General features: G+C 40.6%; 1 protein-coding gene across 2 annotated transcripts in view; it reads right to left on the bottom strand.

Annotated features, from left to right (window-relative positions):
• The window catches only part of NR5A2 (nuclear receptor subfamily 5 group A member 2), a 132,674-nt gene that overhangs the window by 37,365 nt on the left and 79,971 nt on the right, over positions 1–15,338 (bottom strand). For both annotated transcript variants that reach the window (XM_039227584.1, XM_039227585.1), the window contains one exon: positions 12,049–12,196. In XM_039227584.1, the coding sequence (XP_039083515.1) occupies positions 12,049–12,196 (148 nt within the window). The remainder of the gene's footprint in view (positions 1–12,048; positions 12,197–15,338) is intronic.

Here is a 15,338-nt window from a genome sequence, read left to right as displayed (position 1 = left end):
AATGGCTCCTTTGGTTAGTAGTTCAAAGATTGTAGATGGTGGTTTGGTACTGAATTAATATAGCAGTTATTGCTGACATGAAGAAGGCCTTTTTCATATAATCTGTATATCTGAGAAAATTGTATCTGAGAAGGTATATTTCCCAATAAGGGACCTTCACTTATGTGACTTTTCCTGATGTAAACACAGATGCTTTAAATGATAATAATTTACTGATACCATGTGTCAGATGTGCTAAGTTCTTCACAGTAATTAGTGCATTTAATCCCTCCCAACAATCTTTAGGAAGACCATTATTATTTCAATATTACCAATGGGGAAATTGAGGTGATGTAAGTTGCCTAAGGATGCAAGAGCAAAAAAAGCTGAGCCCAAGGCTGCAGTCTTTACTACTAGGTCATACCACCTCAGTAGTAGGGACTAGTTCTGAATGTCTCCTCTTTTCCTCTGTGGCTATATCATGTATTGCTCTTCCAGACCCACACCCTAAGACTTCCTTTCCTGTGTGGTACAGAGTGACAAGTCTGGAATCAGAAAACCTGGCTTGGAGCATGGGCTCAGACTCCTTCCACTCCTTAGGCACATAAGCCATGTTGTGCATCTAGTCATGTTCTGTAAAATTACTATAACTTTTAACGTTACAGGTAAAAAGTACTTTCTAAATAAAGTTCTGCATGTAAATCAGAATGGTGGTGTTGGGGGGGGTAGGGGAGATAGAAAGTCATTGTTTAATGAGTGCAGAGTTTCAGTGCTGAAAGATCAAAGAAATTCTGGAGACGGATGATGGTGATGGCTGCAAAACAATACGGATGTACTTAATGCCACCGAACTGTACACTTAAAAATGGCTAAAATAGTATATTTTGTGTTATATGTATTTTACTACAATTTGTGAAAATAAAAGAAAAACTCTGAACCTTAGAAAAAGAAGTCCTGCATAGATAGTAATACTGACATAATAGTTATTTTCTCTTAGGTCAAATAGTAGAGAGAAAGGAATATTTCAGGTGTGCTATCAATGATTATTTGTTACCAAGACAGACAAAATGAAATGAATGATACACAACTAGAATGTGAAGATGCTCCATAAGGATGAGGCAGAACTGTACAAGTTGAGGACAGCATTGTCACTCAGGTCACGCTGACCTTTATGCATGACACAGAACTCCGTGCCTCCCCTTCCCCCGCCCTCACCCCGCCGTGAAGCTGGGAGAATCAAAGTATGAGCTAACATGGGCCAGATGCCTTCCTCCAAAGTTCAGCACATGCAACAGAGCCCTGATGCAATAAAAGGTAATGTGCACTCTTCTAGGAAATTATTTTATGCATCACAAGGCTAACATTTTTAGATTAAGTTGAAAAGAATGTCAGGCCCAAAAAACAATATCTAATTTTGAAAATAATGCAAAAGTGGTATTTCAAGAATTCCTGAAATCCATATCTGTGTTCCTTTCCTGTGTGTGGAGCCCAAAAATTTCAATGCAAGGCCGGAATCTGTGTGACCATGCATGAGTCATTTAACCCCTGATAGTCTCAATTTTCTTATCCAGAAGGGAGAGGTGGATACGTTGGCAAGTTCATTTCTATGGTAAAATTCTAGGATTTGGTTTCCTTTCAGGACTGAGGCCAAAGTTTCTGTCAGAAACCTGGGTACCGCAGCATGTGGGGATTCAGTATGGTGTTCCCTGCCAGAGCTCCTGGTGATCCCTCACACAGTGTCGCAGCTCTTCATGCCTGTGATCACTGTCAGATTTGTGTAACATGAGGATTGAGAAAGGCACTGTTTTTTTTAATGTGTTTTTTTTTTTTTATGTTTGAGTAATCTCTACTCCAACATGGTGCTCAAATTTACGTCCCAGAGATCGAGAGTTGCATGCTCTACTGACTGAGCAAGCCAGGTGCCCCGAGAAAGGTATTTTCACTGACAAATAGGATGGATGAGACTAACGTGTGTGTAGAGCACACACTGGTTCAGTAGGAAGAAAGAATGGAAGGGAAGAGAAGCAGTGGCCAGTGCATCATGCAGTGTTGTGATGATGTGTTGTGTATTAGACCTTCCACCTGATGCACTCCCCCTTTTTCATTAGTGTCCCCTGGGTCCTAAGTGCTGTTCTCCATCATATTGAGGAGTTTCTTTCTCTTTGGAAAGACTGTATGTTACCAATTCATATGCTGCCTAGGACACTGGCTTTGCACATAGTAGCCACTCAGTATATATTGTGGGATTCACTCTTTCACACTGACAAAAGGCCTTTAAACTTCACATTTGTTCTTGGTTCCTGGCATGAATTGGTCTATTTGGAATTTAACCCTCTTAACCAAACATGGTGAGAACTCAAGATTGGACTCACTGGATTTTAGCAGTAAACTAGAAAGAAGGTTTAACTGGGGTGCCTGGGTGGCTCAGTCGGTTAAGCGTCCGACTTTGGATCAGGTCATGATCTCACGGTTCGTGGGTTTGAGCCCCGAGTCGGGCTCTGTGCTGACAGCTCAGAGCTTGGAGCCTGCTTCAGATTCTGTGTCTCCCTCACTCTCTGACCCTCCCCTGCTCACACTGTCTCTGTCTCTCTCTCTCTCTCAGAAATAAATAAAACATTAAAAAAAAAAAAAAAGGTTTAACGAATTCCTCAGAAGTGAGTCACTGAGTGACTCCTTTCTAGAAAACACCCCAAGGCCCTGGGGCATCCCAGGAGTTCACTACTATGTCAGATCTACACTGACCACGTTAACCATCTAGCCTTTTCTGAGACTGGACTAGTACAGCCATTGCATTCTGAGGTTTTAACAGTGCAGTGGGCACTGCTGAAGCAGAGGGAAATACCAACCAGAGCAGTCAGGGTTGACAGCTTTTTCCTTGCTGGTGAGTCCCAGTTTGCCAGGCCAATACAGTTCTGAAAAATCATCTCACTAAACAGCAGTAGTTAGCAAAATGACAATATTAGTATTAACAACTAAAAAATAATAAATATTTTTTAAGCGTAAGCTACTCAGAAATATGCCTAAATAAATGCTATTTAGGCAATTATATTCTCGTACCAGTAGATAACAAATGATAATCACTTCTTCCATGGCTGTAAATACATATTGATTAAGTTCAAACTTAGAACTCCAAAATGAATTATATCTGGCCATTGCTAAACTGCTTTGCTCACTGAAAGAAAAAAAAAATCCACACAACACCTATTATACCGCATTTAATTAAGACAAGCATCAACTTTATGTGCCATCATTTGCTTCTGCCAAATCTCTATGGTGTAAATATTGAACGGTGGCATCTCTTGAATGCTAATCAATCTTTTCTGAATTTCAAATGATTACATAAATTTTAGGAAATGCTTATTTGCCAGCATTACCCTCAGCTGCATATATATCAGCAAGGCATTAGTATGAAGATATGCATAGTTATTTGACAAGCGTCTAGTAAGTGTTTTTCTAAATTAGAATATCATATATGAAAAGGTAAAAGCAGAGACTGAATGCTAATTATAAGAAGAACCCTGGGACCTCTCCTTTGCTTATCTGACTTCAGGAGGAACAATTTAACCAATGCACTTGGGTGAAGATGTGAGACACACACACTGCATTGCTAGACAGGCCAGTAAGTGAGAGTGTGTATGTGAGCAGATGTGTGAGTGTGGCACACTCGTGTGTGTACATGTGTGAACAGAAGCATTTGCAGAGGTGGTTGTGTGGTCAGAGTTAGAGGAAGGCTATAATGAAGCAAAGATTGTGACCAGCCTTGGGAAGGGCAATTACCACATAATGGGAAGGCTGTTTTTTGCTGTTTTAAGACCATCTTTTACGCAGATACCACGTAAATAGAAGTTCGCAACATGCAGACTGTTGTGTTGGTTTCAAAACTGAATTGGGGCACATGGGGGGCTTAGTTGAGCACCGACTTCAGCTCAGGTCATGATCTTGCGGCTTGTGGGTTCAAGCCCTGCATTGGGCTCTGTGCTGACAGCTCAGAGGCTAGAGCCTGCTTCGGATTCTGTGTCTCCCTGTCTCTCTGCCCCTTCCCTGCTCATGTTCTGCCTGTCTGTCTCTCTCTCAAAAATAAAAACATTAAAAAATTTTTTAAAAGCTGAATTAATACTCAGACATATATTGTGATGCACAGATAGAAATTTTTACTGGTTTTCTACTCTTCTGAAGTTTTTCTGACTCTTCTGGAGGGAAGCAGTCAACTCAGGAATGGGACTGGGCACTTCTATTTCACTTTCTATGTTAGCCGGAGATTTGCCTTATAGCAAGTTATACCTGCACCATCTTCTCTGATTTATAAAGTGAATAGTCCATTTTGCTTTAGGCGCTGCTAACACAGAGATTGTGATCAAATCTCTCTGTTGGATTTGGAAACCTCTTTTATTACCTGGATTAATGTTGCAAAAAAGCAAAAGGCAAATTTATTTTTCCTTTTGTCCCTGTGGCTTTGCTCTATCTTGGGGTGCCTGGGAGGTTCAGTAGGTTAAGAGTTTGATTTGGGCTCAGGTCATGATCTCACAGTTCGTGAGTTCAAACCATGCATCAGGCTCTGTGCTGACAGCCTGGAACCTGCTTCGGATCTTGTGTCTCCTGAGATTAGGGGCCAAGATGGCAGAGCAGCATGGAAATCCTCTCGTGCTGGATTCTGTGTCTCCCTGTCTCTCTGCCTCTCTCCCATTCGTGCACTCTCTCTCTCTCAAAAATAAGCATTTAAAAAAATTAAAAAAAAAAGAATTGTGCTTTCTTATTGTACTCCCATCCTCACCCTCTCCGCTAACCGGACACTTAGTTTGACGGCAGGAACCCTCAGACCCAACAAGATGCTGGGCGCTGGAGAACCGGGGGAAAAAAAGTATCTTCTTTCTTTTTGTAACATTCCCTTCTCCAGCAATGTGTTCTAGGACATTCCCAGGCAACTCTGGAAGTGCTGGGGAGCTCCGGACACCAACTGTACCCCCATGCTCACAGCCCCTCGGGGTCTGGAGCTCAGGAAGGGCACGTGCGGGAATCCCAACATGGCCCAGCCCTGGGCAATTTTTCTCCCTCGAGACAACCCCATAACTGGCCAATCAGGTGAAGCTGCAAAACTATTTCCTCTGCACAGGAGGTGAGATTTTGAAAAGCCTCGTCACGATTTGCACTGCAAAGCCATGCTAACATCTGGACTTGGGTTTGCAGGTGGAACTGCGATTTAATCAACCAGTTTTCACCCTCCTCTGCACTTTTGGGTTATCCTTCCCAGGGGAGCAAATGACCAAGTGGGTGGCATGAGGGGAGTACGCATGGCGAGGTCTTTTCTCAGCACAGGACAGGACACACCTACCTTGGTGGTAGCTTCATAATAGTCTTTCTTACTGAGCCAAAAGCAAGGAGTCTTCCCTTAAGGGACCCTGACTGAACCACCGTGCGCTGTGTTAACACAGATGCCTCTATAAGTCTCTTAAAGACTCCGTGTTTAATATTCGCACAGGTCCTTATAGTCTCTTATTAAGTGAGATGTGAGATCAATAGTTGCTCTGCAATTCTTTGCCTATTTATAAAACCTTCATTTTTCAAATGAAGTGTACATATATATGCCATTCCTCAGTAATGAAAGAGTTCCCATTATGTGATTGCTTGTGATCAAGTCTTAAGCTCTACACAGAGGTGCTGACTTGGGCTTGGGTCCCATGAAATCTGTCTCCCAGTGGCATTTTGCTGGACCAACTAACTGCTCTGCAGGGAACTTTGACAGTGCATCTTGGCTGGGTTCTGATATTGAAAGTCAGGAGGAGAAAAGATATTCTTAGGAAAGGAAAATGAGAGATGGATCTTTATTTAAACAGCAAAACAGAATTACTAGACAAAATTCAAATAAGGAAATAAATACCTGTTATATCAAAAACTAAGCCTACTGGAAAGCTAATTGGCTGAAAGTAAATTTCCCCACCTAAAAGACTAAACTCATCCACACTTTCCAGCTCGTAAACAAAGTGCAATTTTATTTACTATTAACGTCAACATAATGCATGAACAGAGTTATGACAGGACCCTTTAGCAGACTGGAAGGTTCTACCTGAAGGCTGAATTTACAAATTCTCCCCACCAAGGAGCTTCATCTCTTGAACTTTATAGACACCTTTGGCTCCTCTCTTTTCTATCTTAGGGTTTTGAATGCTGACGACCACCAAATGGAAAGAGAGTTACTTTTGTTCATTTTCTCCTTTTAACATTATAAGGAGCTCAAATAGATAATAAAAGAGACAAACAAGTAAGAAGGCTTATGGTCATTTAGCTTTCCTAAAGTTCAGCAAATAATCCAGAGGAAATGCTAAGCCTCTAGGCAACAGCAAACTATAAGGAAGAATTGTTTGGAGATGGAGGTGAGGCTGAGACAAATGCTTACTACAAGCTTCCTGAAGCTCTAAAACCCAGAGTTCGTCTCATCATGAAACAAACAAAAAACAACCTCTGATATATTTAGAAGCCAAGGGAAGTAAAAAGCTTTCTTATTAGTTAGTATTTTCATTCAATAAACACTGGAAATTCACATTAAGCAGTCCCCTGTTTACACATGAGGGTTTGGTTTTCTTTTTGGTCTATATTCCTCAGATGATTGTCCTAATTCCTTACATCATTTTGTCTATATAGATGGTCCCTTAGCATGTATGTAGTATTTTAAAAATATTGATTGATGAGTTCAAATGACTCTGAAGAAGATACTATGTCGTTGCAGAGAAAACACGGTCTAGCATTTGGAGTTGTTAGATCTAGACCCGGCTCTGGGCCTATCATGTTGAATAAATCATGTAGTATTTACAAATCCAAAATGGGAGGGAGACAATCTCTTAGGTCCTTTCCTTCTGTAAGAGAGAAACTAAGTGATTTGCCCACCTGAAGATGTTTTATTACTAACACTACCAGAGAAAAGCATTCCTGTCACTTCCTTTCCTGGGATCATTTTGGTATCAGAAACTCTTAGTGCGTCAGTTTCAAACAGAACCTAAATACTGATCATCAGTACTTAATTCCAGTCATAATTTCATTCACAAAGGAGGACTCTGTTTAGTCTCTATTTTCCTTAGAAAAACCCCTTTCATAATGTGAAGACTTATATCTTTATTTTCTAAACTAAAAAAAGATGTCAAATTCTCTACCATTTATCTATAGGATCTATTTTCTAGCCTTTCGTAAAATGTTGTGCCTGCATTTTTATTGTTGTTCTTGCTAATTTTTCTGGTTCCCATTACTTGTTTTTTTTTTTTTTTAACTTAGAAGTTGGAAGGAAAAGCCTTCTTTCATTCATGAATGCAATAAATATTTATTAAAAACCTATATTATGTCAAGTGGTATGCTAGGAGCAAAACAGATAGACTTCCTGGGTTCATGGACATTCTAGTTTATTAATCTGATAGATAAAAGGCCTTTGCTTCGCTAAAAATACTAGAACAACCGTAGAGCATTCTTTGTTTACTTTAAGTCTTAGACATTTCACCAACAGCTTGGATGGTAATTTATCTTAGAGGTAATATGTTTAACTCCTTTAAAGTAAAGGAGTTGGGGCGCCTGGGTGGCTCAGTCAGTAAGCATCCAACTTTGGCTCAGGTCATGATCTCTATGTTTCATGAGTTCGAGTCCTGCGTTGGGCTCTGTCTGTCAGCACGGAGCTTGCTTGGGATCCTCTGTCCCTTCCCCACTCACATACGCCTTCTCTTTCTCAAAAATAAATAAACATTAAAAAAATAATAATAAAGTAAAGGAGATGTGATCTGACACTAAAGAATGCCTGAACCAAACCTGGAGATGAGGCAAAGAGCCCTGCAGCCAGCTTTGTCCTCGAATTAAGCATGTTCAGTGCTTTGTACCAAGAAGTCTCAGGTGGCAGTTTTGTGAAGGGCATCTAACAGGGAGTAGCTATGTCTCCCTCTCTTTCAGCCCATCTCCTGCTCACTCTCTGTTTCTCTCTCTCAAAAATGAATAAACATTTTAAAATATTAAGAGAAAAACAGAAAACAAAAACAAAACAAAAATTTTCTTTTCTTAAGTCATCAGTTGTAAATGGCCAACATATAGTATCTCCTTTTGGGCCAAGTTATTGATGGATTCAAATTATGTTATCTCAGGGGCGCCTGGGTGGCTCAGTCGGTTAAGCGTCCGACTTCGGCTCAGGTCACGATCTCACGATTTGTGGGTTCGAGCCTCGTGTCGGGCTCTGTGTTGACAGCTCAGAGCCTGGAGTCTACTAAAGATTCTGTGTCTCCCTCTCTCTCTGACCCTTCCCTGCTCACACTGTCATTCTCTCTCTCTCTCTCAGAAATAAATTTTAAAAAAACATTAAAACAATTATGTTATCTCATAGGGGAATATATATACATGCATATTAATTTAACAGTATTTTAAGAAAGCAGGGGCGCCTGGGTGGCTTAGTCGGTTGAGCGTCCGACTTTCGCTTAGGTCATGATCTCGCGGTTCGTGGGTTCGAGCCCCGCGTCGGGCTCTGTGCTGACTGCCAGCTCAGAGCCTGGAGCCTATTTCAGAGTCTGTGTCTCCCTCTCTCTCTGACCCTCCCCTGCTCATGCTGTCTCTCTCTCTCCTAGAAATAAATAAAAATATTAAAAAAAATAATAAAAAAAAAAAAAGAAAGCATAACAACTAGCAGACTGGGCTCTCAGAGCCTACTATATTATATACACAAAAATATCCTGAGAGAATGGGCATTTTTTTACTTTTACTTTTTTTCAATCAGCTTAACCAATTGATATCTGCTCTTGAGGAAGAGAAAAACTTGAGGAAGAGAAAAAAAGCAGGCAGCAGAATGGAAAATTTTTAGCCAACTGTACTTTTACATTCAGTCCTGTCATTAGCTTCTTGTACAATCAGGAAATCGGTCTTAGTGAAAAATGACTTTTAGGAGGAGGATGGTTGCTACTGGAACTTGATTTGGCTTAACTAATTGGCTACTGCTCCTCTAGAGTTTTCTTTAAAAAATTTTTTTAACTTTTATTTATTTTTGAGGAAAAGAGAGAGACAGAGTACAAGCAGGAGAGGGGCAGAGAGAGAGGGAGACACAGAATCTGAAGCAGGCTCCAGGCTCTGAGTTGTCAGCACAGAGCCCGACGTGGGGCTTGAACCCATGAACCGTGAGATCGTGACCTGAGCTCAAGTTGGGCTTAACCGACTGAGCCACCAGGCACGTCCTCTTCTAGAGTTTTCTATGCTGGTTCAAGCACCCAGAAAGCTGGGACTCATGTGGGACTTCTTCCTCCTAAGTGTCATATCCCATGGTTTGCATCCTATATGTGTTAAAACCACCCCTGAACATACTTTCCAGCCTTGTTCCTCTCCAGTAATCTTTCCACATCACTAACAGAAAAGCAAATCAACTTATGTTACCCACCTCACCCCTTTTTTAAAGAATCTGTCTATCCTTCCTAGTTGCCCATAGAATGACCGGGGCACCTATTTTTGTGAACCACTGCATCCCCAATGCCTACCTTAGCACCAGAAACTTAGTAAATTGCTCAGTACACATTTGTTGAATGCTTTAAGGCATTCCATTACTGGGCTCTTGCCCACCACTCCAGGCATAACGGAGGCTTCCCTCAAGCCATACTGAATCACCCACTAGTCCTTGAACTTATCTTGCTCACTTGCCTTCATGCTTTTGCATCAGCCAATCTTCTGGCTTAAAACGTTGTGCCTGCTTGGGCTCACATCTTACTTGCTCTCACCAAATCTAGATGGGAAACACCGTCTCATCTCCTACAAAGAGAATACTACTATCGCCCTCTTTCAACGCAGCCCCTGACCACTGAACAGTCCACAAAGTCCTCATTTTCCTCCAGGATCAGAGAGGCTCAAGGATCGGCTGGGTCCAGAACATATCAGTTTTCAGACGTGACAGGGCTGGGGTGGGGTGGAGTGGGATGGGGTAGGGTTTGCAAGGCTCCTGACGGTTTGAAACAGTGGGTACTGACTCTGGACTTGGGTGTGGCTTTCGAGAGTGGCTCTAGGATTTCATTCCCATTACAGAATAACAGGTTATTGAGGCTAGCCTGGGTACCTGAAGGCTAATTAGCCCCCTACCTCAATAAAGCTGTCAAAAGAAGATTACTTATTGTTTCTCTGGAGGAAAGTGTTTTCCATATGCAAATTGGAAACTACCTGAACTTTATTGCCAGCTACTGTTTTCTTGCTTCTTTAAAAATAAACTCTTGGACAAAACTCTATGTACCTCTGATACAAAAATCATGCTTTCCTTCCCCCCCTCCCCCCGCCAAACAACAAACAGGCGTAGTTTAAGGGACAATGAGTTAGTGATTCAGTGGTGTCCAGGCTTCTGACACAGTGAACACACTCAATTAAATGAGAGCGTGTGGTTGAGGTTCTGGTAAATATATGGCCCTATGGTTCAGGATGGTAATTTGTGAATTTCAGAGGTTGCAAGCACATCAGAACCACCATCCCACGCCCTACCTCCATTGTACTGGCAGAGAACATAATAATTTTGAAAAATGATGAAGGAAAGATAAAAGGGATGAAAACGAAACATGGCTCATGGTTAATCTCTCCATCTTCAAATGCAATGCAGTTATTCAACTAATTTAAAATACCATTGAAGTGACATGACTCTCTTTAAATATTTTATCACTAAGATGCTGTAAGATTTCTTACACATACATTACCACATTTTCCATTTAATTACTGATCAAATGTGCTAGTCGAAAAGGCTAAGATCTTGCCATAAACCAGAATGATTTGTGAGATTACAGCATGTAGGCCTGTGCGATCTTCCTCTTGATTTTCTAAACACTGTTCATGGGTAAAAGATGTAGACTCACTTGAATAGAACCTTCCTATTTATAGTGGTTAATAGAGAAACCACACAGGACCCAGTCCTGGCACTGTAAACCTTTGAACACTACATCTATGAAATTCTGTTGTCTTTTTAAATTTTCAGTAACATTTCTCTTTGCTATATTTATCACATTTTCCAAAATATGAAAACGTTCTTTTTATTTTAAATGTTGACTACATGTGAAAAATTAACTCTGGTTCTATTACTTCAAACTATCCCTTTATTAGCAACAGTTGTGCAGGACTGTCAAGGAGAATTTTAAAACGAAAGCACCAAATTTGGAGAGCAGACACATCTGTTTTACTTTGCAGTTTGTTTTATTGTTTTATTTCTTAGGCTATGAATTCACAACTATCTTCTAACTGAAGACTAAAGAAAAAACACATGTTGGTAAATCTGATTTCTGCATTTTTTTCATTTGGGGGAAGTCACCTCCCTCAGCTCTCTGCCAATAAGTAATAAACGGACTTGGCAAAAAGTTTATTTAAGTTGGCTTTATTAAGCCAACAAAATACAGAAATCAAGTATGGGACAGGCAGAAAAATCTGTTCCTTTGAAGTCAATGAAAATCCATCTCCTTAATCCTTTTTTTATTCCAAGCAGTGGTGATTTTTCTCAACTGACTCACTGAGAACCTTGATTTAGCCAATCTGTCTTGCTTAGTTATCTTTCTTCTCCAAAGCTTTCCTAAAGAAGCATCCTTTCCCCTTGACAACCATCATCTTTTATACTTGCATAGTGATGCATCTGGTTGTAAACATTCTCTGGTTAATCCTGATAGAGATTTCAGAAACAGGTTTTTAATTACTCTCCATATTTTACATTAAAAACAGCAGTAGCTTGCAGGCTGTAACAAAAGGCACATAGAAATGATCCACAGCAGAAGGATGGCAACAATTTGATATCATACATCTTTCCTATGCCACCGCCATTCAACCTTTTGTCACAGCTTTATATAGCCACTGCCTACTCATTATGTCCATTATGAGAGAAAATTCAGGACTCCAGTCTAATAACTCCTTTTCCACACCCTAACCCATCTACTAACAGGCTATGAATCATGCAGAAATATATACATTATAATATATTTGTGCTTGAAGATTTCATGATTTGAAAAGAAGGGCATTACCTTGGTAGAACAAAAACACGTATTGACTTCAAGACACTCCGAGTTTGGCATCATATAGTAACATTTGGTTGTGCATAGAATGAGAAAGGATTCCTTACCTAAACTAAAGAGCACCAAGAATTTCAGACACACAAACTCTCGTTGATCAAACTGTAGAGAGCGAAGCTTTGCCACTAAATCCTGTGCGTGACTCATGAGATTGTTGAGGGTGGCCCCGGCTTGTGATGCTATTATGGAATAGTCCACCTGCAACACGGAATGACAGTTTTCATGACCATCAGAATCAGAAACACACATTTTGTTCGAAACTTTTAAGAATTGTGCATAAAATCAGATTGCACTATAGATTTATAGCAGAGGAGACATTACCTGTGAAAATGGTTTGAGACATCCTATTATTTTGAAATGTATCATAATTACTCTGAAAAAAACTTTTTGATAAGGTTTGTAGGGAAGAGATTTTGCCTACCTACATTTTACAGGTCTATACTTTCATCTTTTTCTGTTGTGAAATGACATTATCACTTAGGTTAACGTTCTTTTTTTTTTAATATATATATATTTTTTAATGTTTTATTTATTTCTAGGAGAGAGAGAGACAGCGTGAGCAGGGGAGGGTCAGAGAGAGAGGGAGTCACAGACTCTGAAACAGGCTCCAGGCTCTGAGCTGGCAGTCAGCACAGAGCCCGACGCGGGGCTCGAACCCACGAACCGCGAGATCATGACCTAAGCGAAAGTCGGACGCTTAACCGACTAAGCCACCCAGGCGCCCCACTTAGGTTAACGTTCTTAACTCCCCCAAATAAGTTTAAAGAAAAATGTACGATCCATACAAAGGGAATCCAGAATAGCATACTGTGAGCATGTGATGACATTAACTAGTGCATGAGAAAAGTGAAGGCAGAGATACGTTTCCATTTTTATTTTATTAAGGGACTATATTTTAAAGTAGTCATTGTTAAAGAATGCATGCTTGTGGATGATGAAAGAATCACATATAGATTATTCCTAAGCTTGTTGCTTCCTACAAAGCAATGACTACTAACTATTTTCATATGGTTATTAATACATTTTTCTCTAAAGACAGCAATGATCTTATTATGAAGAATAAATTGCTTGGAGCACCTGGATGGCTCAGTTGGCTGAGCATCTGACTCTTGCTTTTGGCTCAGGTTATGATTGCACGGGTCCTTGAGTTCGAACCCCAAGTTGGGCTCTGAACTGACATAGCGGAGCCTGCTTGGGATCCTCTCTCTCTCCTGGCCCCTCCCTCTCTCTCTTTCAAAAACAATAAACATTTAAAAAGAAAAAGAATTTCTTAATTTGGAAAACAAAACAAAAACGGCTTATTTTCTTCTTCATTTAAAAAAAAGGTGCTATAGGGGCGCCTGGGTGGCTTAGTTGGTAAAGCGTCCGACTTTCGCTTAGGTCATGATCTCGCAGTTCGTGGGTTCGAGCCCCGCGTTGGGCTCTGTGCTGACTGCCAGCTCAGAGCCTGGAGCCTGTTTCAGAGTCTGTGACTCCCTCTCTCTCTGACCCTCCCCTGCTCATGCTGTCTCTCTCTCTCCTAGAAATAAATAAAACATTTAAAAAAATTTAAAAAAATAAATTAGAAAAGAAAGGTGCTATATGCACCAGTCTTAGATGGCTCGTGGGGACATAAAAAGTTCAGCTTACAATAATAAGTTAAGATGTTGCGATAGCTGTCAATGATGGTACTGGCTTGGCTGCTGCAATGATAGCATAATGGGAAAGCCCAGTTGGTACCTGATCCTTTTTGTACTGGAGAGCTCTCAGGCAACCAGATACTCTTTCAGGTGCATTTAATATTTGCAGCAGCAGCAAATTTGTCTGGGAGGCAAGTCCTCATCTGCCACTCACCCGGAGCAGACTGTATTAAATTTTTATATTTATTGACATTTCATTACCATAATTGACTGCACTTGCTTCTCCAAGAGAAGGCACAGGGCTGCCTCCTAAGCAGGAGAATGAGTCCCTAGAGTAGAATTTGCAATTAAAAACAAGGCAGAATGGATTTTTTTTATTGTGTAAATATGATGAGTTGAATTTTCAGCTTTAACTAGAGAATACTGGGTGTACAGAAATCTTTTTCAAGAGTGGGAAAAATTATGAGTCGGTGGAAAGACGACCCCCAAAGGTGTCAATCAGTTTATATAGAGTCAACTACGCATGAAAAAGCCACAGTTAATGTGTGTTCTAGGTGTGCTCTTGTATCAAGCACACCACTGTCCTACTGGCCTTGTTCATAGGCTGGCATCTGTCTGCTACATTTCACATCAAGTGTTCTAAGAACTCCTTTGGTTTCTGAGAATGTGTGTAAGCAAAGGCCGGTCAAGAGGTGACCGGAATGGTGAGCTGGAAGCAGAAAGGACAAGCAGATGAGTGCTGTGGACTCGCTGTGATGACGTGTGTAGCGCCCAAAGGCCATGTCTCCACTGTCACTTTGCCCGTTCTCTCGCAGGGAGCTCTCTACTCCGAGGAAGTCTTCCTTTACTGAAAAGTGGTACCTGAGCTTTAAATTCTTCAGAAACTATACACATGGTCTAACCACCCCAGATAATAATAATAATAATAATAATAATAATAATAATAATAATATAAATCCTACAGAGACAAATGGGATAGGTGAGGCAATGATAGCGGGAAGGCCCTGGAGGGTCGCAGAGGCCAAAGAAAACTGGGACCAGACAGGCCGAGATCTGGGTCAACACAGCCATGTATAAACAAAGCATCTTAGCCAAGTCATAGGAAGCCTCCATCCCTTAGGGCCCTGATCGTTATATAATGCAGTGAAGCTAGATGATAAGAAGTGCCTCCCACTTCTGTGATTATCAAGAAATGAGAGGACTTGGGATAACACTACCAATTCAAGCTTGGAATCAATTGTTGAATGCACTGCAGCTGTAGCTTGGGATGTACAGAGCATATTTTAGTCAAAATCACCAGTGAAGCCTTAAGCCAGGTAGGTGCACTTAAATAAACCACAAATACGTCGCTATGAATTAGTATTTCTTATTAACAGGATAAAGTTAGCTGAGTTTCGATACGTGTGTAATTCCAACAAGTATGTAGTAGGTTCACATACTAGAACCTCCTCCTTGAAAATGTAGTACATTGTAACAAGAACCTAAATTAATTTTTTTAAATACACGTTAATTAAAATTTGATGTATGTGCAGTTCTTTTTAACAATTTTTAATACTTAGTTTTTAAAAAATTTTTAACGTCTGTTTATTTTTGAGAGAAAGGGACAAGAGTGTGAGCAGGAAAGGGGAAGAGAGAGGGAGACACAGAATTCGAAGTACAGTCCAGGCTCTGAGCTGTTAGTACAGAGCCTGACGCGGGGCTCAAACTCACGAGCCACGAGA

The sequence above is a fragment of the Hyaena hyaena genome, unplaced genomic scaffold, assembly GCF_003009895.1.
Source record: "Hyaena hyaena isolate Hyena2069 unplaced genomic scaffold, ASM300989v1 scaffold_28, whole genome shotgun sequence".
In the NCBI taxonomy this organism is placed as follows: domain Eukaryota; kingdom Metazoa; phylum Chordata; class Mammalia; order Carnivora; family Hyaenidae; genus Hyaena; species Hyaena hyaena.
This window is presented reverse-complemented; position numbering and strand designations above follow the sequence as displayed.